The following is a 24,760-nucleotide window of genomic DNA, read 5'->3' as shown; positions in this document are numbered from 1 at the left end:
TTAAAATACTTCTCCTCTGCTTCCCACTCAGCAGGGCATAAGAGAGCTCTGGTGCCTTGGAGAGAAGTGTTACATAATTACCATTATTTGGATTGAGAGTAGCATAATCCAGTGCTAGAGTTAGAGTGGGCAGATCTTCCTCTTTCCTTTCCTCAGTCTCTAGAAGAGTATTTATAGAATATTTAACCTCAAAAGAAACTGCACAGGTTTGAGGAAATCTACCTACGTCCTTGCTGTCGTGTATATCTTTTGCGTCCTTTACTAACGGTCAGTGTGCAAGGCCAGGGAGCGCGCTGCTTACAGTGCAGGGGGCATCGGGGCTCATTTCAGATTTGTAAATCCTCTTGAGATCTCACCTGGGAGAATGAGGCCAGGACACATTCATCAAGGGTTGCAGATGTGAAATATATGCTAAAGTGTTGTTTATTACCTACAGTTTGTTGCAAATGTTAAGCTCCAAATCTAATTTAGTGTGATTTGGTGATTTATGCTCACATTTCAGTTGTAATATCTGCACTAGGCTTTACAGACTTATTAAAAATAATTCAGAATTAATTTATTGCAACAACTAAAGGCATCATTGAGCCTTGAGAGATAATGAAGAGGTAAACAGAATTTTAGCTCTTGGTGATTTCGATGAAATGGTTATCAGTCACAGTTTTCTCCAGCCAAAAGAGGGAAAAGAACCCACATTTATTTAGCACCTGCTTTGATTACATATGTCACAATCGCTGTGATTTTACCATCACAACAGTACTATCACTAAGTATTGTTATCCCCCACTTATAACCAGGATCAGTGAGGCTGGGGGGGGGGGGCGGCGGTAAGCTCCTCTCTTCCCTGCAGAGCTGGTGAATGGCAGAGCTGCAATTTGAACCCTGTCCTGTGTTATTTCTTTGATAGCATGTGTCCTCACGTTAATTAGTAGGAAATGGAAATAGATTCTGCCACACAGGAGAATGCAGTTCTTAAAAAAAGAGGCTGTACGAACACATTTTTATATCCTTTTGTCCTCTAAATTTTAACCTACTTGTTCATAGAGTTTGCTGAATTAAGTAATTGATTACTACTAATGAAATGTAATAATTTCTAGAAGAAGGGAAATAAATCACCTTTCTGGTTTCCTTGAAATTAGCTATTTTATCTTTAAAAAATTCTTATTTTTGTAAAGAACCATAAACAGAAGCCAGATCATTAGGAAATATTCTGGCGGTAGTGTTCTTTCTTGTGGAAATAAATACAAAAACAAAAAAGGCGTAAAAAAAAGGAAATAAAGCTCAGATCTTTACATTGGGGTTTTTAAAGTAAGACCTTTTGGTTTTGAACTCAGCGATGGTTTTGCAAAGGATGAGTTTCATTGATTTTGAAAATTAACATTAGGTTGTACACGCTAAGACCTCTTCATTTGTAAATTACCTAGTCCACTTATCCTAGTGAGTTCTAGTGTATACATATAGGTTCTTGCATTTGAAAGATTGCAGAATTCAGGTAAGCCAGTCCTCTTATGTTGAAGTGAGGAAGCAGAGGTCTAGAGGGAGTTAGGTAGCTCCGCAAGGTCACATAGATGGAAAACCATCTCCAATCCCCTGACTGATGGTGCGGTACTCATCCAGCTTCCCAAATCACAGTGTCTATCACACTTCCTCACCTCTGCATTTTTAATCACCTAACAAGAGTAAATATAGCTAAAGCTGACAAGTCCTGATTTGACCTATTTTAACAAAGATGTTAATAAAACAACAAGAGCCAGAGTGGCATTCTGGGATGAGAGCGGGCTTTGGAGACAGAGCTAAGATTCAGTTTTGGCTCTGCTTGTTTTATGTGTCCTTGGGCAAGTTGCACCATTTCTCTGTGCTTTACTTTCCTTATATACAAGATGGAGAAACTAAATCTGGCCCTCACATTATCAGGAGGTCTGAAGAGATGATGCATGTGAATTACACACAGCAGATACTTCAGATGTTAGCTGTGGGGTGAACCGTGGCCCTGATCTTTACTTTTCAAAAATATATCCAGGTTCTTTCTAAATTTTCAAACCAGACACTTATGAATACTAGTAGGAATCATTAAGTGTTTGTCCTCAACAGATTCTCTGTTCCTTTGGGCAACTAGGTTTGGTTTCCATGAGGTGGGTAGAGAGGTAGAAAGGAATTAAGTCATTTCATTAAATCTGGAAAGTTTATTCCATGTCTTTGGACTCCCCTATTAAATGCTGCATTCATTAGGTTAGAACATGAAAATGTGACTTGGAATACCATGACCGCCCCTTCCGATTGTCATACGTGTTCATCAACACAGGCCAGAACTGGAGGTTGGCTTTTCTGCTTCCCTGTGGTGACAGACAGGTGCTCTGTCACTGTGTTTTCTTACTTGAAATTTCACAGTTAAAGAGTGAAAGAAGCCACTTCAAGCAGGTTGTAATTTTGTTTTTATTTGTGGAGGGTCTCTCCCAAACCCTCCTGTCATCATTGAGGGTGGGAGGAAGATGAAGTGCAAAAGGGCAGACTCACAGCCCATCCTTGTCCTCCCCCACTTCTGGGAACATCCACTTTCTTCACCCTGTCCCCCTGCATCCCCTCCTGCTCTGTGCTTACATTTGTGCTAACCTCTTCATTTCAGATTTCTGTGTTCCATAGAGATTATTGATTTCTAGATCTAGAGACATTCCATTTGCTATAGACCTTGATTTTTAATTACAGTGAATGAAACTTTAAAAAGAATTAGGATTCCCCCCCCCCCCTTTTTTTTTCCCCTGAGGAAAGAGAACACTCCATCCTCTGTTATTTGCTGTCTTTGGGACCAAACCTCCTTAGAAAATACTTTTGTCTTGACCTCAGAGGCTTAGGATTCATACATCTTCACATTTCACAGAAGCTTCTAGAAAAAACCTCAAGGTTTTCCAACAAATGTCTGTCAAAAACCTCAACACCCACTCATCTGAGTGTGCTACATCCTGTTTTAGAGATAGAAATGGAAAACTGTTTCTCTCTGCACTTTACCCACAGAACTCTTGACACCAGACACTGGGGTTTGTCTCATGCTGACCAATTTTCCAACTCCATTTGGTGTCCTGCAGTCCACTTCTGATACCATCTTCTTGGAGGTAGTGTCAGTTTTCACAGGTTAAGGGCTCAGCACCACAAGATTGGATACCAATGCCATTTCTGAACCTCTGGTACTTCTGACCCTCCCCTCCCCACCATAGGTTTGGTAATTTGCTTGAGAGGATCACAGAGCTCAGAGAAATACTTATTTAATGTTTACTGGTTTATTACAAAGGCTATGACTCAGGCTGTGTGGAAAGGATGCATAGGGTGAGGTATAGGAAAGGGATGTAGAATGAATTTCTATTGTTTCAAGCAGCCCAGTTTATGATACTTTGTTACAGCAGCCCTTAGGAAACTAACACAAATAGTGATAAACTGTTTACTTCAGATTGCTCACAAGTCTCTGCAACACTCACTTTGGGTGTCTTCATAGGTTCAAATAGACCTTTTATCCCACATGACTCTTAGCCTTCCTTGGCATAATGCTCACTTGGAAGAACGTTCTGATTGGAAGCGAGCATGGCAATGCTGTGCATTTTCTTCAAGGGGGTTTCTGTCGGTAGTCCATACAGCAGCCAACAGCTATCTCCTGGCTTTCCAAGGGACAGCTTGGGTACTAGAGAATGAGAAGACAACAGGTATAGGGGGAGAAGGGTTTAGAGATTCCATGTCCTGAATAGGAGTCAATATCACGAGTATCATTTGTTACTTCTCAGGTCCCAGTAAGGGATATGGCCAGTTACAAGATTCACTATACTTAGAGAGCCTAGAACTAAGGCTTGCCACCTTGCCACCTTGACCAGGCACTGATCCTTCATTCATAACCCTCCCAGTGTATCAATCAGCGTGAAATTTACCTAAAGCCATATTACCTGGTTATAGGTGATTACACCTTTATCAGGTCTCCAGGACAGCAGAGCAAGAGAGTTAGCTCAGTCATTTTTATTCACAGGGAAGGAGAAAGGATTTTAACATTTTATTTATTATCTTTTACCCATCAAAGTAAACCTAGACTAGAAACTTCTATTAAGTCAATGTTATAGCTCCTTTAGATTTAATCCACAGACATAGAGGTAGTGGGGGCAGAGAGGAGGGAGTGATAATGTAGAATTTTCTGAATATCCTCTTGTGCTTTCCTTTCTTCTCTTACCAACTCTGTTCCTTTTACCTAGATGGGGCTGTCTTATCCCTGTGCTTAGTGTCATACTAGAGACAGCACTAGATTTTATATCTAAATCTGCAAACTCTAAAAACTTTCATCTTGTCCATGATAATCTGGGAATGCTGTATTTGTTTAGTTCAATATAACTCTTGGTTAACCTACTTTCCATAAAAAAACAATTTTTCATATTAGTGATAGCTTCAGTTTTACTCAGTATTTCCTCAAATGCCAAGCACAGTGCTAGATACTTTAAAAACATAATTTCTAATCCTCACAACAACCCAGCAAGGTAGCTTTAATTTTTTGCATTCTATAGAAGAGGAAAATATTTTTTTAATTATGTGTCACGTTTACTCTAGTATTCTAAGCCCTGGGCACATATCATAAAAGAAGCAGAACTAGACCCTGACCTCACGGAGCCTCCAGTCCAGTGAAAGGAGATTGACAGAGAGGTAAATATCCAGTGTCAGGCAGTGGTACAAGTACATAGGACTGTCTCTCCTATTTTGAATGACATGGAACCCATTAAAGGGTTTTGAGATGGGTGACCTGATCTGATTTACACTGAAAGAGATTCATAGACAGAATAGGTAATGAGTGAAAGCAGGGAGACCAGTAGGAGCTTTTTTAAACAACCCCAAGTGACAGATGACAGGGCTTCTGACCAAAGGGACAAGTGCTCTGATTCTGGGTCTGTTTTGAATGCAGAGCTGACAGAATTTACTGGCAGAGTAGATGTACAGTATGGGACCGAGGGAGACATCAAAGATGACTATAAGGTTTGGGGCCTGAGCAGGTAGAAGAATGGGTGGAATTAGATGAACTCCTATAGGGAATACTGTAGAGTTTAGCTTGAGCATGTTAAATTTGAAATGTGTAAAAATCCTTATGATGTTAAGTAGATACTAGATCTATGGGTCTGTAACACAGTGGAGAGGTATGGGCTGGAAAGAAAAATTCCAGAATCATAAGCCTACAAAGTCAGCAAATTGATTGTCTAGTCCAGCAAGAGGTGGACTCCTTTGCCCAAGTGTGCTTGTTCACATCTCCAGGGTACACTTAGGGAAATGTTTTATGGTCTGGCCTCCTAGATATTCTAAATCAGTAAGACAGAAGTGGAGTCTTCAAATCTGGTTTTAAAATGTTTTCTAAGACATATAGATCAATGGAACAGAATAGAGAGCCCAGGAATAAACCCATACATGTATGTTCAATTTATTTATGACAGAGGGGGCAAGAATATTCCATGGGAGAAAGACGGTGTCTTTGACAAATGGTGCTGGGAAAATGGAAACAGCCAATTGCAAAGAATGAAATTGGACTACTTATATCATCACAAAAATAAACTCAAAAATGGAATTAAAGACCTAATGTGAGACCTGAAACCATAAAACTAGAAGAAAGCATAGGTAGGCAGTAATTTCTTTGACATTGGGAAGACCCCTTGCACTTCATACTTTCCCTAATTGATGTTAAGAATCTTTTTTTTCCCCAAACCAAATCTGATTTAATCTGAATTGAAGCTCTTTTAAAGGTCTATATCTGAAATAACTCTCTGTCAGAAACCTTTGAACAGGAATCCATTGTCTACAAAATAAAATCAAAAGCTCCTTAGCATAAAACTCAGGCCTTTACCATCTGGGTTCTGACTTTGTGGTCTCTTCACCTAAGCCTCAGCCTTTCTCAAGTTTCCAGATACATCAGGTACTTTCATGTACCTTTGCTCATAGTCTCCAGGGGGCTAGAAAAGTCTTTCCCACCGCTCTGCCCTACAGCTTACTTTTTGAAAAAGCCCAGCTCAGGTGTCACCTGTTTCATGAGCCTTCCTAGCCTTACTATTCTAAATGGAATTCACTGCTCTTCTCTGTGACGTGAATTCATTAGGACCTTACCCACAGTATGGGGTCCGCTTTGTGTCAAGGTGAGTGGTGTGATCTCTGACTCTCCAAATAGACAAGAAGCTCATTGAGGGCAGTGGCTGTCTCTTGCTTCTGTTAGAGTCCACTAGCATAATTTCCTTCCACATAGTAGGTGCTTAATAAGTACTTGTTATGTTTCTTTTATAATGGAAGAGTGTAAAAGATTTTTGATAAATACTAATTCAATCAGGCAGTGCAAATCCAGAATTTTCATGTATCAGAGAATACATAAATGTTTCTGGTGTAAACTATTTATTGACTTTCACTAAATTAATTTGTATCCCCTTAGATAGGGTTTACAGTTTAGCTTAGGAACCCTCTTTTGTCAGGGAAAAGAGACCCCATATTCTGGGCTCACACAATTGAGAGATTGTGTGATCAGTTTCTTATCATTTCATAAAACCAGTTTTTCATGACATAATTTAGAGGTGAGGTTCAGAACCCAAGAGCCAGGTTCAGTGAGAGTAAATGGGAAGCAGGAGTCTTTCCTTCTGCACATGAAGAAATGGAGGCAAGAGAAATGAAAAGCCTTGGCAACCTCAGAAATCTTAAAATCTAGTCTGTGTAAGGGGAATGCCAGCCAGATTGCCATCAGCATGACTCGCTCTCCCATATCATCCCATCAGATCACAAAGTTAGCATGTCATTAGAGCTTATCGGCAGGCTTAGCTCTGTTTCAGAGCACTACTAGGAGGTTATGATGACTTTGAATAGGGAGGTCTTTCCAAAGGATTGGAAAAAATAACTGATTAGTGTTTATACAGGGCAGGATGGAGACATAAAATGAGGGGAGGGATCACCTATATATTTGGAGGCAGTACAGGTAAAGGGTGATTGAGAAAGATTTGGTTAAAAAAAAGCGGTGGGAGTGGGGGAAGTATGCTTGGTATTATGTTGGGCAGGTGGACTGAGAGAGGGAAGTCCATTCCAAGAGGAGCAGTTCTAGTAACTTGAGGAAACTGCTGCAAATTTATGTCTGATGGCCAGGGTGTACTTTCCCTGAGCTCAGAGCTTTCTATCTAATAACAATCACCTTAAATATGGGAACTTGAAAGAGTTTATAGGATATCTAATGTCTCCTTTTTTTCCCCCCAGCATTTTATGGATGAACCTGAGACTCAGAGAGGTTAGGTAATTCATAACACAATCACATGGCAAACTTCAGGGCATAAGTGGCACTCAGAAATAGCCCACATTTGTTGAATGTTTATCTTGTGCCAGCATTGTGACATATATTATGTCATTTAATCCTTATGTCAGCCTAGACCTGTGTTGGGGGAGGTACCATTTTACAGATGAGACACTGGTCTAGGCCTGAAGGCCAAAATTACCCAACGTGAAATAGAACCAGAATTTGTACTCAGTCTAACTCCAAAGTCCTGGTCTTAAATCCTACTTTGTTAAACTGGCTCCCTTTCCTGGTGGTCTTTCCGCAATTAGCAGCTCACTCCTACCTAGTTATTCTCTTTTATGTCTGATTCTGAAAACACAGTTTTGCAGAATTGAAATATTTACAGCTGGTTTTGTTGACTTATTTTCAGGGTTCCGTCCAGGGTAGATTATGATTTTTTGAGTTGAGATATGAGATTCATTATATGAATCAGGGTTCAGTCAGGGAAGTAAAGTCGTTGGGATATCATGGAATAAAAGATTTATCATAAGAGAGCTTGTACAGTTATGGGAAGATCTGAGTAAATAAAGGTCAAAAAAGTAGAGTTAGTGGACGAGAGAAAAAGGTCACTGACCAGCTCTGACCCAAGTGAATGAACTTAGAAAGGAATCTGAAAGGTAGGCAGGTCCAGCTGCTAATGCAGCAGAACTGCAAAAGCTATAGAATCCAGTAGAATATTGTTGGCTCTTCAAGGTCACTGTTTCTGCATTTGCGACAGAACGTCCTTGGTGGGCCTAGGGTCACTGTTGATGAGCAGAGTCAGTATTCGAGAAGAGCTGGACACAGAATAGGGAAAGGGGGGAGCAAGGTGGAATCCATTCGTAGCCCTGTATCAGTTTGTTACCCCCTCTATATAGTGACAGCTTCCAGAATGTTATGACTACCGCTTCCCCTTTACCTCCTAAGTCTTGCACAGCCTTGCAATCTACCAAGTCTAACTGTGAAGCATGTGGGAAAGGGATTCTGGGAAATGGAGTTCCCCAAACACTCAAGCAGGCAGTAAAGCACTCCAGCGCCCATACTCAGAAAAAAGAACTTGAAAAGGGGAATAAAGGAGTGCTTTCCCCCATCTCCAGTGCCTGTTGTGTGTCTAAGCTAGTTACTCTTTTTGTTGTTTTTCATTGAATACAGAAAACAACCTATGAATGATTACTTTTCAGGAATACACTAGCCAGCAAGATTTTGAGCCTGGATTTTTACCTATGTTTGTCTGAACCAAAGCCAATGTTTATTTTAATGCACTATGCTGATTTCTCTGAGACATTAGACCTAATGGCTTTCTTGTTTGTTCATTTGGATTAAGAAGCTCTGGGGAGTTGTAGTGGTGGCTGACTTAGTACTTCTGTATTTGATAAATACCCATGGTTTTCTTGTAAAAAAAAAAAAAAAAAAAAAAAAAAAAAAAAATAAATTAAAAACCAAGAAGTGAAAGTTGTGAATTTTCCGAGTTTTCACAGTAGTTATGACACTAGGCCAAAAAACAAACTGCCTTTTTATGGAGCACAAAACAATGGAACCCCCCTTCCCACCCCTTTTATTTTGGAAAGGTTAATCTAATTTCACTTCTTGCTGTTGAAGTTGACTAGATACATTTGCTTCCAGAAATCAACTGGCTATGGACTCATCAAGCCCTTTTCTTTGATGATTTTCTGATGGCATTTTACTTTTTAATCTATATTTTTTCTTTTCCTGGCCAGTTCTCCTTAAACCAGTTAAGGTATAAAACTTTTTGGTTGAAAGATCCATGAGGTTGGAACAGTCCCCAATTACCAAGATACCATGAATCTTGCTTATCCAGTTCAGCCACTAAATTAGGTCTCCTGACGGAAAAGGAAGTGGGAGGTATTTTAAATTTAATTTTTTTAAAATAAAGGTAACAATACATGTACATAGTATACAAAATCAAGGAATTTTATAAAGCTTTTTACAAAAAAATAGCAGTGCTCTCGGAGTTGCATTCTTTCCCCAGTTCCCAGAAACAACACTTTGGGCTCGCTCTTTGTTTTTCCTTCTGGTCTTGAAACACCATGCTCATGTTGCTCCCTGCTTGGTTTTCCAATTTTAAGTGCTCTCTGTTTGATTCCCAGTTTGGCAGTTGAGAATTGTTTGCTCTTCTCTTATTTTCTCATTCTCCCACATCCTTTCCTTTCCTTATTATGTATGTTTATGGCATAATTTTGTTAAGATTAGTATTCAGCATTTACATTTTATGCCCTTGTAAACTTATACAGAGCTGATACATATAGTATGACTGTATTTCCTTTCTTTTACAATATTTTTGTTTTTCCTGGAGTTAATAATTGCTTTATTTTTCATTTTCTTTTTTAAAAAGATTTTGTTTATTTGAGAGAGAGACAGAGATAGAAAGAGAACACGAGTCGGGGAAGGGGCAGAGGGAGAAGCAGACTCCCCGCTGAGAAGGGAGCCCCCATGGAGCTTGATCTTAGGACCCTGAGGTCATGAACTGAGCCAAAGGCAGATACTTTACTTGACTGAGCCACCCAGATGCCCCAGTTTTTCATTTTCTTCACTTTTTGTGTACCATGCATTACTTCTTTCTCAAATACTTTGATATGCACATGAATTTTCTCCCATTATATTGAGACAGGTCACATGTTCATTATCTTTGAGATATCTGGTACTGCATTCTAGATTGGTGGTTGTCTTAGTTTGAGTTCTCACAGAAACACTCCACGAGGCCAGGATTTGAGCACAAATGGTTTATTTGGGAAGTGATTCCAGGAAATGTTAAGGGAAGTAGATTAGAGGGGAATCCAATTAAGGGTGCATTATAAAGCAAGCTATAGTGGTTGATAAGTGTAGCTTGACCTCATGGGGCTCATGGTGAGACTATAGCTCCTTTGTACACATGGCTTCCTGTGCTACACATACCCTGATTATGATGTGTAGTAGCAGCTACCATTGCCCCTCAATGTGTGATGCACAATGGCAATCTTGAGATCACCTTTTGTCATCATTTTTACATCTTTCCTTACACTGGGTGTCTTTTTAGATTCTATACCTGTCCTTTTTCTTGATTTATACCTTCCTTTTGGTAGAATACCCCTTCCATTCGCTTGGAAAGAAAAATGATCAGAAACCTTCCTTGTGTATTTGAAAATGTCATCGTTCTATCTTCATGCTTCATTGATAATTTGAATATAGAGTTATATATTATTTTCATTAAGAAAGTTGGAGTCATTGCTCCATTGTTTTCTGAGGAAATGTCTCATGTTCGTGGTAGTCTCCTGTTCAGTGATCTTCTAATTCTTGATGTTTATATATAACCCTTTTTTTTTTCCCTTTCTGAAAGGTTTTAGGAACTTTTCTTTGTTCCCAGTGAAATTTCATATTAGTGGTCCTCTTTGTAGATCCATTTAGCCATGTACTGGGCATTCAGTGGACCCTTTCAATCTGGAAACATACATATACCAGTTCTGAGAATTTTTCTTTAAAATTTAAAAAGAATTTATTCCCCTTCTATGTGTTTTCTTTTTGGAACTTTCATTATTTAACCATAAGACCTTCTGGACTAATCCTGATTTTAAGCTTTCTTCTGAATTTCCATCTCTTTTTAAAATTTTGTCCTCCTTTTAGGGAGATCTGCCTCAACTCTGTGGTTCTAATAATGATTTTTAATTTTATATTTTAATTAAATTCACATATACAGTTAAATTACATTAATTTCTAGGAGTTTTTCTCTGTTTCTTTTTTTATTTCACAAAGTATCTTTAGACACCTGAGAACATTAATGATAGTTATTATAGGAAATTGCCTATTTGTTTTGGCTCTGTTATGTTAGAAGCCCTTTTCAAAATCTAGTGACAGTGTCTGTCTTTTTCCACTTAGCTGTTAGCTGTAAGGCAGTAAAGCTGAGTGGTGGTCAGTGGAGGCCTACAAACTGTAATGGGTTCTTTCAAGGGTTATTAGCTGGAGTTGTATTGGGTGCTTACAACTATCAGTGTCTTTAGGTCTCTTCTGGATTGGTTGTATTCCCCAGAGAAGAATCTTCTAGTCCCCTACCCAGTAGGTACTAACCTGGCTGCCAGTTCTCTGGGGGACAAGAACGGGGACGTGGGTGAGGAATCTCACAGTTGAGTATGTGGGCTGGCCCTAGTACCCTGTTTTTAATATGAAATCCCACCCTAAGCAGGGTTGGTTATCTTCTCTAATCTCCTAAAAAAATATTTTATTTTTCAACAAAAGGAAACAAATTTTCTAGTTCCCATCCTCTGTTATACCTTAAAAGGCTCTTAGGCACATGAGTCAGAGGATGGGGATGTCACCTGAGAGACTGTAAAAATTTCTGAGAAAAGTAAAGTGGTGGAAAGGAAAAAACAATAGTTTGAAGGAGAAGAGACCATATTATAGGAATTCTAATGTCTAAAATTTGTATTTTCCCAGCTTATACTCTGTTTCTTAAAAGATAGCTTTTAAAATCATTTAAAAACAATTAGGTTACATTTGAAGATGATGAATTCAGAGGTCTGAAGATTTCTTTTAAGAACACAGAAGTTTTGGGGCGCCTGGGTGGCTCAGTGGGTTAAGCCTCTGCCTTCGGCTCAGATCATGATCTCAGGGTCCTGGGACCGAGCCCCACATCGGGCTCTTTGTTCAGCAGGGAGCCTGCTTCTCCCTCTCTCTCTGCCTACTTGTGATCTCTCTGTCAAATAAGTAAATAAAATATTTAAAAAAAAAAAAGAACACAGAAGTTTTACTAATCTAAGATTCTTGAGAAATATTTAATGAGTTTGTGAATGAATGTAAAAGTTAACTTCTTCATAATATGAATAATAATATATGGATTAATAGATATTTCAGATTATTTGAAGAAATAAACTGATAGCGTTTTCTTCCTCTTTCTCATGAAAATGTAGAATATATCCAAGATGTTCTTAAATGATTAGAAGAATAAAGCTTTTTATAATTAACCAACATTGAAAATGATGACTTTGAAATTCAGCCACAGTATATTAAGACATTCCAGTGACTTCTGGTAATTACTTATGGCAAGATGACGTTTTACAGAACCAAGATAGAAGCACAAATCAATACCAACTTTCTTTTCATAAAAGAAGTAAGTCCTTAGAGTGTAAGATGGTCAAAACATGATTAAAAGGGTTAACCACCCTGTATGTTTTCAGTACTCTGTTTTTTGGTCTCTGTTTATCTTCTTTCCTTCTGTTCATTCTATAATTCTTACTGTCTAGTGTTTGCTTATTTCACTTTTATCTGTGCTTATTAGTTCTTCTCTGTGTGTGCAAATTATCTATCATTCCATTTATGCTGCTTGCCATTGTCTATTTATCTGACCTCTCACCGTACTATGAACACACCGAGGTCAGGGACTGTGTCTTTTCTGGATCTCTGATAGGACTTATTTTAGAAGAGGCTTTGAAAATATATTTTAATAACACTATTCCCTTGAAAATGTGTGACCATGTGGAATTTTCAGTTTTTGAAATTTAACATGTATTATATATATTTTTCTCTGAAAAGCAAAGAATATGTGAGTTATATATATTTTGTCAGTTACCACCAGGCTTTACATATTAGCCCAGCTAACTGCTAACTGCTACTCATTATGTGATTCTAAACTTGAAGATATTGCCCTCCAGAATCCTTCTTGCAAGGCCTCACCCCCACAGACGGGGGTGATGCTATCCTTCTGTAACTTGCTATAATTCCCGAGCATGGCACTAAGTATATACATCTCACTCTCATTGCTTTTAAGATAGATGCCACCCTTAATTCACTGTGAACTTCCTAAAGACAGGCAACATAGCTGCCTTGTTCATTATAATATCCCTGGGGCAGGGCCAGGAGGACCCTCTCATGATTACTCTCCTCATCTCCAGTTTTGACCTTGGAAGCCCAAATTTAAATAAAAGTCTATTTATGACATTACTGAAGTGTTAAATTACAACATTGTACACCTGAAACTGATATAACACTGTGTGTCAGCTAATTGGAATTAAAATAAAAACTTTAAAAAACCAAAGAATATTTGGAGCACACAATCCCAGCTTGCCTCAGCTCAATAGATGGCTGCCATGTCTACTTTCACCCTAGCATAAATCTGGGGGTTAATTCTCTTGTGAGATCTCTGAACTATAGGATATCAGACACATACCTGAGCCCTAACCCTAATCCCAACCCCTAAACCCTAACACTAATCCTCTGAAGGATCCTGAACTGCAGGATACCAGGCCCATATCATCACCCTGGCCCTAAGCCTAACCCAAGATCTGAGGAAAAAGAAAAAAGATGTGGGGCATTTGTGTGTGTGTGTGTGTGTGTATGTATGTATGTAATGAACTACTACTCAGCCATAAAAAAGAATGAAATCTTGCCATTTACTATGACGTGGATGGAGCTAGAGAGTATAATGCTGAGTGAAATAGTCAGAAGATGACAAATATCATATGCCTTCACTCATACATGGAATTTAAGAAACAAAATAAGTGAGCAGATGGGAAAAAAAGAGGGAGACAAACAAAGAAACAGATTCTTAACTATGATGAAGAGTTAAGTGATGGTTATAGAGTGGGGAGAGGGTGGGTGAGATAGGTGACGGGGATTAAAGGGTGCAGTTGTGGTGCGCACCGGTGTTAAAGGGAACTGCTGAATCACTATATTGTACACCTGAAACTAATATAACACGATGTTGAGTGACTGGAATTTAAATAAAAACTTAAAGACTCTTAATCTCACAAAACAAACTGAGGGTTGCAGGGGGTAAGGGGGTAGGGAGAGGGTGGTTGTGTTATGGACATTGGGGAGGGTATGTGCTATGGTAAGTGCTGTGAAATGTGTGAGACTGATGAATCACAGACCTGTACCCCTGGGACAAATAATACATTATATGTTAATAAACATAATTAAATAAAAACCTTTAAAAAAGACCTATTTGGAACAAATGTTTCAAGATTAATTATTAGCCACTGAATGCTGGAAGTGCCTTTAGCTGTGATTCTATCAGGGTTTCCATGCCAGTGACATCCTGGGTACAGTCCTAGGCTAATGTACAGCCCCACTCTAATAATGAACCTGAGGAAACCCGGTATCCAAACATCAGGAAAATCTCCTTCACCGGGTGTTAGCAAAACTTCTTCTTCCATGAAAACTGGAATTGCTTTCTAGGCATCTCCTTTTGTTAAAACAAAAGCAAAAAAGAAATTGAAGTGCTGTCTTTGTGGCACAAAACTAATTCTCAGAAGCCATTATGTGCTGGGGAAGTGATTAAGCCTTTTTAATGAACACGATATTTCTGTTCTTCATGGTCTGTTTACGATCAGGATCTCAGTGAGCATTGATTTTGAAAATAAGGGTGTAAGTGAAACTTAGCATGAGGCTTAACTCACCCTGCAAGAATTAACAGTTTTATACCTTTGTCATAGATTCCTAGAATTGAAATATAAAACTGGAATCCTAAAACACAGAATACCTAATTCAGGGGTTTTCAAAAAGCTTTCTGTGGGGCCTCCCAACTCCACAGAGGGGCTGCCTCAATGAAGAGAGAACCGGAAAGGTGCACGGGAAATTGGGAAAGAGAGCATGATGGCAGGTGGGATCTTCCCGCAGAAGAGCCTTGCCTTTTCTGTTAAGTTCCTCATAAGATACTGAGAGAAAGGGAAATTTCAGGGATGAAAGAAAAAAATGTCTGTCTGTATCTATCTGTGGGTCAGCCTGCCTGTACTAGAGAAGGTGAAGATGTATTTGTCCGTCACTGAGCTGGTTTATGGACCGGTTAGGGCCTGATTCTCGTCCAGCCCTGTCTCCACTGTATCACCTTGCCTACTATGAAAACCGTTTGCTCTCTCTGCCTCCAGCTTCCAGAGCTAAACTCAGCATGATCAACACCATGTCAAAATCCGCGGCCAGGAGAAGGGGCCAGGCTACCCACAGGCAGAGGCGCTGCTAGCGGAGGCCATGCTCAGTTCGGGAGGAGCTGGGAGATGACTGCAACTTTGGTAATGACTGGTTTTCCACACTTGAGTTCTTTCCTTTGTCTGGGGGGTTTCAATGCCAGTAAGGACACTCTGCAGGAGATGATTCCAACCGTTTTATATTTTAGTTCCCAGTTTTATGTCTTAGAGATGGGGCCAAAATTTTACCTTCAGGATCATTTTGTCATTTTTAGTGTGATGTGTCATAGTTTTGTAGACTTTCTTTTTCCCTGATGAGATCCCAGTCTTCACGGTAGCCTATGAACGTATCCAGATGCCTGGAAACTTACTGTGCAGTGTGCCCAGCATGACTGAGTGTTGAGGCGGAGGGAACAGTCAACATGATGTAACACCCCGCCCCATGAGCTTCCCCTTCAGTCTCTGCTCATCTGTACGTGGTACCCAGTTCTACAGCCCCAGGTGAATTCCTTCACCCCTCTCTCCTCCACCCTTAGTCACCATACAGAACACTTTTCTTTCACTTCTTCGTGTTAGTCGGTCTCAGCGAATGACTGTCCTTCCTGTTTGAACCCTGCCCTCTGTTCCTGGTATTTGCTTCCACCAAATGCATGGGCCTTAAACGGGTTCCCTGATAGCCCAGTACTGACAAGGGAGGGCAGGGAGCTTCCCCAGTTGCTTCTTAAAGGACAAACAGAATTTCATGTTCTTCATAATATGGAATACCATCTCCTTGGTAACGTTGACTCTGTTATACTGTATGGACCATCTCAGGCAGAAAATACAGTGTTCTCTGGAAAACATTATATATTGCCTGTATCTTGGCTGTCTTCCTAAGACAGACAGGAGTCCTTGGGTTTTCACCTGAGGTGGTCCTCTTACTGCAGGTACCTTTCACCTTTGTCCTTTAACATACAAGAGAGTCATTCTCCCCTTGCAGGCCCAGCTCTTGGTGAGGTGGGGGAGGCCATGAGGGAGCTCTCAGAAGTGAAGGACTCTCTGGACATGGAGGTGAAGCAGAACTTCATTGACCCCCTTCAGAACCTTCATGACAAAGATCTGAGAGAAATTCAGGTATCTGCAACTGATCTTTGGGAAGTGACTGATTTGAACCTACAAACGTAGGTGCCCTTTTCCCCTCAGAAAACATTTTTTCAAGCTTGTTGTGTGTGGTGACGTTTGGATTACAAAATAACTCAGCAAGATAAATTGAGAGAAACCAGAAATGCAATACTTTATTCCACTATTATGACTGTGCCACTTAATACATTCGACTTCTCCACATTGAGTTTTCAGATTATCAACCGTTTTTTTCCTCCAGAGGAATATTATCCTTCCCTGATACTACCCACTTTTATTAATTATGGCTTTCTGGGCCGATTTCATCCTCCAAAAGGCTAGCTGTATCAGTTGTTAGCTTAGGTACCTTGTTATACTATCACTGCATAAACACGTTTCCATATTTTCATAGTGATTGTTAGGACTGAGGAAGAAAAGTCCTCCTCTTTATAAAACACATAGAGCTGTTCCACAGAATTAAAGTTCAACTGGCTTAACCTCCAACTAGGTGTGTAATGTTTTCTCATTCATTCCTTCGACAAATATTTGTGAAACCTCTCTGAAATTAACTTCACCGTAACAAGGCAATCCACAACTTGAAGTCCCCTAGATCTCTTTATTCCAGACTGAGTCTCCTTTGTCCTATCACTTGCTCAAGATTACAGTAGTAAGTGGCAGACTCACTCTTAATCTACAATATTAACCCTGACCCCAATACTCTACCCTACAGCTGACTACAAGTTCACATGTGTTACAAGAATATCCCTTCCAAAGGAACAAACATTTAACTTGGCTCAGACCATGGATGGCAGGTTGTACAGTGGGAGGGAAGGTCTAGGGTATTTTTCTTCTTCTTTTCCTTCTTATTTCTTCACCACTCCCAACTCTCTTTTCATCTCCCTCTCTTTCTTGCCATACACACCCAGGATCAGGGAAATCTAGTGTTTTCTCCCACCCATTAGTAATGAAGTACTACATCCCTTAGAATAAAAAAAGATAACTTTTCACTTTGGGAAAGAACTTTCCCACTTTGTCGCTAGAGGGTTGGGCAGAGGTTGGGTAGCCAGACAGCGGGGAGGATGAAGGGAGGACTGAAGAATTGCTGTGGGTCATTAGACCCCATCTAGCATCTCTTCCAAGTTAGACTTTTTCTGCTGAGTTTCATCATCTACCAAATGGGAGACTTAAACTTATCCGGGATTCCCTGAAGCCACTTCAGTCAACAAGGGTAAGTGTTAAGATATAGATTCCTAGGGGCAGCTGGGTGGCTCAGTCTGTTCAGTGTCTGCTTCCGGCTCAGTTGATGATCCCAGGGTCCTGGGACTGAGTCTGGCATTGGGCTTCCTGCTCAGCAGGGAGTCTGCCTCTCCCTCTGCTTGCCACTCCCCCTGCTTGTGTGCTCACTCTCTTTTTCTCTCTCTCTGACAAGTCAATCAATCAATCTTAAAAAAAGGAGATATAGATTCCTAGATCCTGGCCCTGGGTATTTAATGCAGGGGATCAGTAATCCATATTTCTGTAAGCAACTTAGGTGATTCTCACCGACTGGTTTCCTCAAAGATAAGCCCTTTCTAGGGTTAGTGTGCTAGGACTGAAAAAGCAAGATGAGTCTCTCCCGCTTCTCTTCAAGGAAATTGTTTTTCCTCTACCTTCTCACGAGACACCCTTTCTCTTAAAGATGGGATTGTGTGGGTTCTGTGTAGCAGTGTTTTGCCCGTGGATGGCCATATGCACACATTCCCAGCTCCTGTCATGGGTTGGAAAGACATATGCCAGCTTGGCTTTGGCGCAGCAAGGGCAGAAAATAAAGGGCACTGTAATTCCCCAAATTTCTTTCTTGCCCTTACTTATTTTTAAAGATGCTTCTCCACATTTAGCCTTTGGAAGCATTTGCCCACTGATGCAGTTTCCTTAGTCTTCTGTTGACGTGATATTTTAGAACTTAGCCTGTCTTATTTTGGAAACTAATAGACATGATGGAGAAGTGAGCTGTAAATAGACCTGTTTCCATGAGCCCTTTCAAAGCATATTCCTGCCCTTGACTTTTTCAGCATCATCTAAAGAAGTTGGAGGGCCGACGCCTGGACTTTGATTATAAGAAGAAACGACAAGGCAAGATTCCAGATGAAGAACTCCGTCAGGCTCTGGAGAAATTCGATGAATCTAAAGAAATTGCTGAGTCCAGCATGTTCAATCTCTTGGAGATGGATGTGAGTGCCTCTCCTGTGATTTCTAATATAATCTTGCCATTGAGGCTCAAGATTATATTAAAAGGTTATATAATTTAAATTGTCCATATATCTAATTATACTATGTAGTAAGAACTTTGATAGATAGATATTTCTTTAAAATAATTTGAAATAATAAAGTAGATCAAGAAATGGTGGGAGGTATTTTTTCCCCCATATTTCCATGGTTTAATTTAGTGAGATGTTTGTCTGCTCATGATCTTAAGGAATTACCAGTCATGAGAAGATGAAGAAAGTTTCTGATGATCCAAGTAAAAGTCCAGTAGCTTGAAATACTTTGTCAAAAATAATTTGAATGACTTCAAATTATAAAGGAATATGACCTAAAATGCATTTAGCATTGAGGGTCAGTATAGGTTAAGGTGTCCTGTATTTTGAGGTGAAGGTGATATTTTCTTTCAAAAACTAATTTCAATTGTGATTGATGATTGTAGCATAGATACTGTATTTGGGGCAATGTAGTTTAAAAGCTCCTTTTACATTTCCAGTGCACCAAATTATTATTGTTGTTTATTTTTTATTTTAGAGAAGGGTAGAGAGAGACAGAGAAGAGGGGGAAGGAAGAGAGGGAGAAAGAAAGAGAATCTTCAGCAGGCTCCATGCCCAGTGTGGAGCTCAACATGAGGCTCAGTCCCATGATCCTGAGATGACATGAACCGAAATCAAAGGCCAGATGCTTAACTAACTGAGCCACCCAGGCACCACGTGCAGTGTGCTAAATTATTATTCATGGCTTTATAAGTTATATTCTGTTGAATTCTTTCAGCCCTATAGTTACGAGGACTTCCCACCACTCCTGTAATAAAGCAGCTAAGCAGTTTTCAAGTTCTTGTTCATGCCTATGTCTGGCCTTATCAGTTGTTGACCAGATTGTCCCAAGGTGTTTACAGAGCCTCTGTGTGTTGATCACTTCACTGCTTTGCCCTGACTGGTGACAGGGTGGGCGGGTTGAACATGTCTGGACTTCCCCACCACCCAGAGACAGTACAGGTTGGTGTTTATGTAGAACAGCTGGTGTCCCCCCTACCTACTGAAGAGGAATGCTGTAGGCCTGGGGGTGACCTGAGGTACAGTGCTCCTTCCCTGTATCCGGTGCCCCATTCCACCTCTAAAACTCTTGGGACGGCTGCCTTTGCTGACTTGGAGGACAATATTCAGCCAGATCACAATCCGAGGCACAAAATGAAGAGTAACTAAGGATGCCTAGAGTACTGGAGCTGAAATGAACCCGAGATGTCACTTGACCCAACCCCTTTATGTTACAGATGAGGCTGATAGAGGAATAGGATTTTCCATCCTGGCAAACTGCCTCCATGCTGCCGCACGTGAAAAATCAACATTCATATTTTTGTTAACACTAATAGCATGAAAAGCATAGGGAGCAAAGTTTACTTTGATCAATGTCTCTTTTTCTATAAGAAATCAATAAAATTAGCCAAATCCTACCTGGAAGTTGGTAGCTAACAATGAGATTATTCAGTGAGAGGTGTGGGATCTTTAGAAGGATTCCTGATAATGTGGCTTCTCCACATGGTACTGACATTTCCAAGCACACAGATGCTTCTTATCCTTACTCAATATGGAACCTATAGAATCTTCGAGCGCTGGGCTGTGTGTCTGGCAGTAGGAGTTGCTTAAGGATGGTGACCCGATAACTGAGTCATGACTCCCACTGGCCTGCAGATCGAACAGGTGAGCCAGCTGTCTGCGCTCGTCCAAGCCCAGCTGGAGTACCACAAGCAGGCCGTCCAGATCCTGCAGCAAGTCACCGTCAGACTGGAAGAAAGGTATCTCACAGTTCCTGAATTTTATATTCTCATTTTCTTCCTCTGAAACGGTGGGTAAAGAAATGGAAATAATAGAATACATCTGAAGAAAAGCTTCTGCCAAAATTCCTGCTGATCCTACCTTGTGGATCATTCGTTTCGATTGTCTTGTGTCTTGTGGTTTGTTTTACTTTGTTCCATTGAGTCTAATCTTGTGTTGATGAGAGGTCCCTTCTGGGTTGTGTGTTGGCTGGCGCAGGTGGGAAGCCAGGACGCTCCCAGTGATAACGGTGTGAATTGCTGAGCAGATATTCTGGGTGGGTGCGGAAGGCGTATCATCATTAGACTTCCGAAAGCCCTGTAGATGACGTGTGATTAGCCTCACCTACAGGTGGAAAGCCCAGGCAGATAAAATAACTCGCCCTAGGTTACCCAGTGGTGCAGCAGGGGTTTGCCGGGCAAGCATCACGTCTTTGAAAGGCTGAGTCTTGTTGCAGCGTTTGAATGGGGAGCAAGTCCTCTGCCATCAGAGAGACAGCTTTCATATGCCTGTTTCTCCTCCTCAGGTGCACCCTGCGGCTGGGTGCCTCATTTTCTTTGTGACCAGGTCTCCCTGGATTTGCAGGGCACAGCCTGACAGCTGTAGGCAGACGCCCCATCCTGTCCTATGTGTCACTTTGTCCATCTTTCCTCAGTGTACCCTTGTGGGAATGTGTGTCACTCTGAAGCCTCTCGAAAGATTCAAATCCATGCACTTCAACATACTAAAGAAGCACCATATGTCTTTGTGACATCCACTGAGCACAAAGAGCCATTTTCCTTTTTTCCTCTGACATATGTTCAAAGTCAGTATCGTTCTATAATCACCATACCTTGAACCCTCCCTTTCTTTGCAAATCTGCTGTACGCTTTGCTTCATGAACACCCGAGACTCTGGAAAATACTTAGAGGTGTGGGGAAGATATTAATTAGTCATACCTTTCCACTTTGCTCCTGTCTTCCGTCATTTCTTTCTTATTTCTTATATCTCAAACCACTCACTGTTCCCAGGGCACACGGTGTTTCCTCGCTCTAGGCCTTCTCCAGCCCTTAAACCCTTTCTTCTGGAAAGGTCTGTTTATCTGGGAATGACCCTTAGCTGTCTATTCTCCCTCTCCATAAGCTTTCCTGTGGACAGGGAGACACTTCTCCACTCCCACCCATGTGTTCCTATAGCATTCTGTCTCTCTCCCTAACAACATTCACTGTAGTTTCTGGTCCTCAGGGGTTTACATTCGGTCTCCCTTACTGACTGTAAGATGCTTGAGGGTAGGAACTGTGTCCTGTTCCTCTTTGTGTTCTCAACACCTACCAGACTGTGTATTTGTAAAGCGAGTGGCTATGGGCGGTGTTTTTGTTTGGTTGGTTTTTTTTTTTTTTTTTTTTTTTTTAAGATTTTCCTTGCTCCACATTAGTAGCCTCCCTGAATGTTACTGCTTTTCTTTTGGCTTCTTAATTGGCTCCATACTCTTATCCCCCACCCTTTTTCTTTTTAATGCAGAATAAGACAAGCTTCATCTCAGCCTAGAAGGGAATATCAGCCTAAGCCACGAATGACCCTGGAGTTTACAACTGGAGACAGTACTCAGCCCAACGGGGGCCTGTCCCACACCGGAACACCCAAACCTGCAGGTAAGGAGCTGAGACCTGCAGACCCCATGACACGGGCCGTGGGCACACCCCACTGACACTGTCCCAGAAATTCTAGGTGCAGCCCAGTCTGGCTACACAGGAGCTCTACAGTGATCCATTTCTTGCAGGATGGTTTCGTCAGTTGGAAAACTCTTCTAAAGCACTCCTTCCTTCTTTCTCATTGATTGTTTCTTTCCCTCCTTTTCCCTCTTCTCTCCTCTGGAAAACTTTCTTTGTACGTCCCTTTTTCTCTCATTCCCCCATCATCAACACACGTTAACCTCCTAATTAACACATTTGATTTTGACCTTCCTTTGTGGTGTTAAGTCACCCTAATGTGTCAGCTGAGTGCCGGGAGCACCATCTTGGTTTCCTGTTTTTCCCGTCTGCGTTCCAGCACGCATGAGCGCGAACACCCGGCAGGGCACGCCCACAGACACTCACATGTAACCCACGGACTGCAGCTCCAGCAGCACGTCCAGCTGCAGATCTCGAGTCACCAGAGCAGCTGGGGGGAATGTATCTGTAGGTGAACGTATTTCGGATCTCAGCGTTGGCTAGCTTTCCCTCCTTCCTCCACCTTCAGCCAGCTCACTGTACCCTGGTAACTGAAGTGGCTGTATAGTAAAAGCTGAAATTTATTTTCTATCAGGAATAATGCCGTATACCCAATAATATGTTCTTTTAGCTGGCACCCTTGCTCTCCACCCCGGTGGAGAAAGCCGGTGCTTGAAACATTCTCAACCTTAACAATTCACTTGGGTGAAGAAATGGAAACTATCTTATACTGGACTTCAAGAAATGGGCTTCAAGAAATGCAATATCTCCTCTTTTCCCTGGAGCCCAGGGCTTGATGTTCTGTAGTAGGAAATGTTTTATGAGGTGCTCTTTGGAGACCATGAAGGGAAAAAGTGAGGTCTGTGGCGACAGTTGGTCCTCTCTGTCCTTTGTGTTCGCCTCCCTGTGGGGAGCCCCCAGGGTTGGGTAAACAGAGCAGTGGCTCTTAGGAGTTCGCTGGCTGCAAGGACTAGTCATGTAAGTCGTGATGAGTTTGCTTCTCCCTATTCAGAAACCAACCACATATTTCACTCTTCTTTTGGAGACTTGTTCATTTTATGCTTTCATTAAGTGAAAAGGCAGATGACATTGTTTCCCTTTAAAGTCATCTAGGTGACGAGAGCTGTACGCACATGTCTGAGTTTATGTGCCCATGTGGATACATGTGATATTAAATATAGATGGTCATTTAAAATAGATCACTTTTAAGATATGGCTCCATTGTTCATTATTTTACTCAAGGTAGAGTATGTTACTTTTTGTATGCCAGAACTCCCATGTACTCACCCTAATATTTGCAATGGTTTACTGAGAGTAAGTTATATAATTTTTACTTAGTCTCACTTAATAGCCACAATAGTAGTGTGGAATAAGTTCTTTAGTTCTAATGCTAGACAAGGAAATTGAAAGGGAAGTGCCTTGTATGAGGTCACTCAGAGTATGAATTTGAACCCAGGATCTTACATTGTTTTGTTCTCACCACGTTACAGCAGTTTTCCAGAGACTAGAGTCCTTACCTTTAAAAAATTAGAACTGCACTGTTATTCTGACATTGTCAAGCATTGTCCCTGTAATGAACTCAACTCTTTCACATGTACAGAGCTTTAAAAATGCCAACTTGGAAAGGATTCTGGCCATATTCCATTAACCTAAATCTCATTTAAACTCCTTAAGTCACTGGGTCTCCCATCTCTGGACATTGTCAGGAAGGCAAACCTCGGTGGACCATGTTGCATGTGTCAAGGCATAGATGAGGCCATTTTTCATACTGGAAATGGAAGCAGGCATCTAGCAACTTCCAGGGATCTGAGAAAACTTCCCAAGACTGGTGAAGGGCATATGCCATGCGGCGGACTGGGGACTAGCCACAGGAGGAAGCTTCAGCAGGGAAGAGGAGTGAGGGGGGACCCAGGGGGGTTGCAGGCCAGGCAGGTGAAGCAGGCGGTAGAAATGTGAGTTAAATACCCCTTGTCTTTCTGTGTTCTTCTCTCCTGCTTTCACTTCCAGGTGCCCCAATGGATCAGCCTTGCTGCCGAGCTCTGTACGACTTTGAACCTGAAAATGAAGGGGAGTTGGGTTTTAAAGAGGGTGATGTCATCACACTCACCAACCAGATTGATGAGAACTGGTATGAGGGGATGCTTCATGGCCAGTCAGGCTTCTTCCCCATCAACTATGTGGAGATTCTGGTTGCCCTCCCTCATTAGGATGTTGGGCTGGCAGGCTTACCTCCTCTTGACCCAGATAGTTACGTTTAACCACTGCTTCGGTAATGCTGCTTACAACACATCCCAAATGCAGGCCGCAGTGGTCCAGGTCATCAAGCCCCACCGAGTATCTTTGGTTGACTTGTGTGATCCCACAAGAGTCATGGTGATGGGTGGTATCTTCTGAGGCTGGCAGGCATGGCATGTGCTTTTTAAACACCATCTGAGACCAGCCAGTAGTCACTGAACTGCTGTTTACATGCTTCTCAGGAGGCTGTGGCTTCTTAGAATATGACCATGAGCCACATTACAGTAAAACCACCCTACAGAAGATATTGTCTATCACCCAGGGGCCATCTCGAGGTCTCAGGTTCTCTATTTCAATAGGAGAAAGGTCTTGCTTTCCCATTGTCCCCTCCCAAATATGTGAGTCACAGAATTGTGGAAGAAAGTCTCCCTCACCAGCAACTTGTCTTCTGGTCTGAATGAGTCAGTCCCTTGATGCTATTGGTAGGAAAGTGTTGAATGTGAGTTAAAAACCTTTT

At 41.2% G+C, this 24,760-nt stretch overlaps 1 protein-coding gene across 1 annotated transcript in view; it reads left to right on the top strand.

The window, feature by feature from the left end:
- SH3GL2 (SH3 domain containing GRB2 like 2, endophilin A1) overlaps positions 1-24,485 on the top strand; it is a 217,211-nt gene extending 192,726 nt beyond the window's left edge. The window contains 8 exon segments of the mRNA XM_032307120.1: positions 15,132-15,164; positions 15,167-15,245; positions 15,247-15,272; positions 16,147-16,280; positions 18,317-18,475; positions 20,198-20,301; positions 21,821-21,951; positions 24,016-24,485. Coding sequence (XP_032163011.1) covers positions 15,132-15,164; positions 15,167-15,245; positions 15,247-15,272; positions 16,147-16,280; positions 18,317-18,475; positions 20,198-20,301; positions 21,821-21,951; positions 24,016-24,215 — 866 coding nt within the window. The 3' untranslated portion in view covers positions 24,216-24,485.
- Positions 24,486-24,760: the final 275 nt, after the last annotated feature.

The sequence above is a fragment of the Mustela erminea genome, chromosome 12 (genome assembly GCF_009829155.1).
Source record: "Mustela erminea isolate mMusErm1 chromosome 12, mMusErm1.Pri, whole genome shotgun sequence".
Classification (NCBI taxonomy): domain Eukaryota; kingdom Metazoa; phylum Chordata; class Mammalia; order Carnivora; family Mustelidae; genus Mustela; species Mustela erminea.
This window is presented reverse-complemented; position numbering and strand designations above follow the sequence as displayed.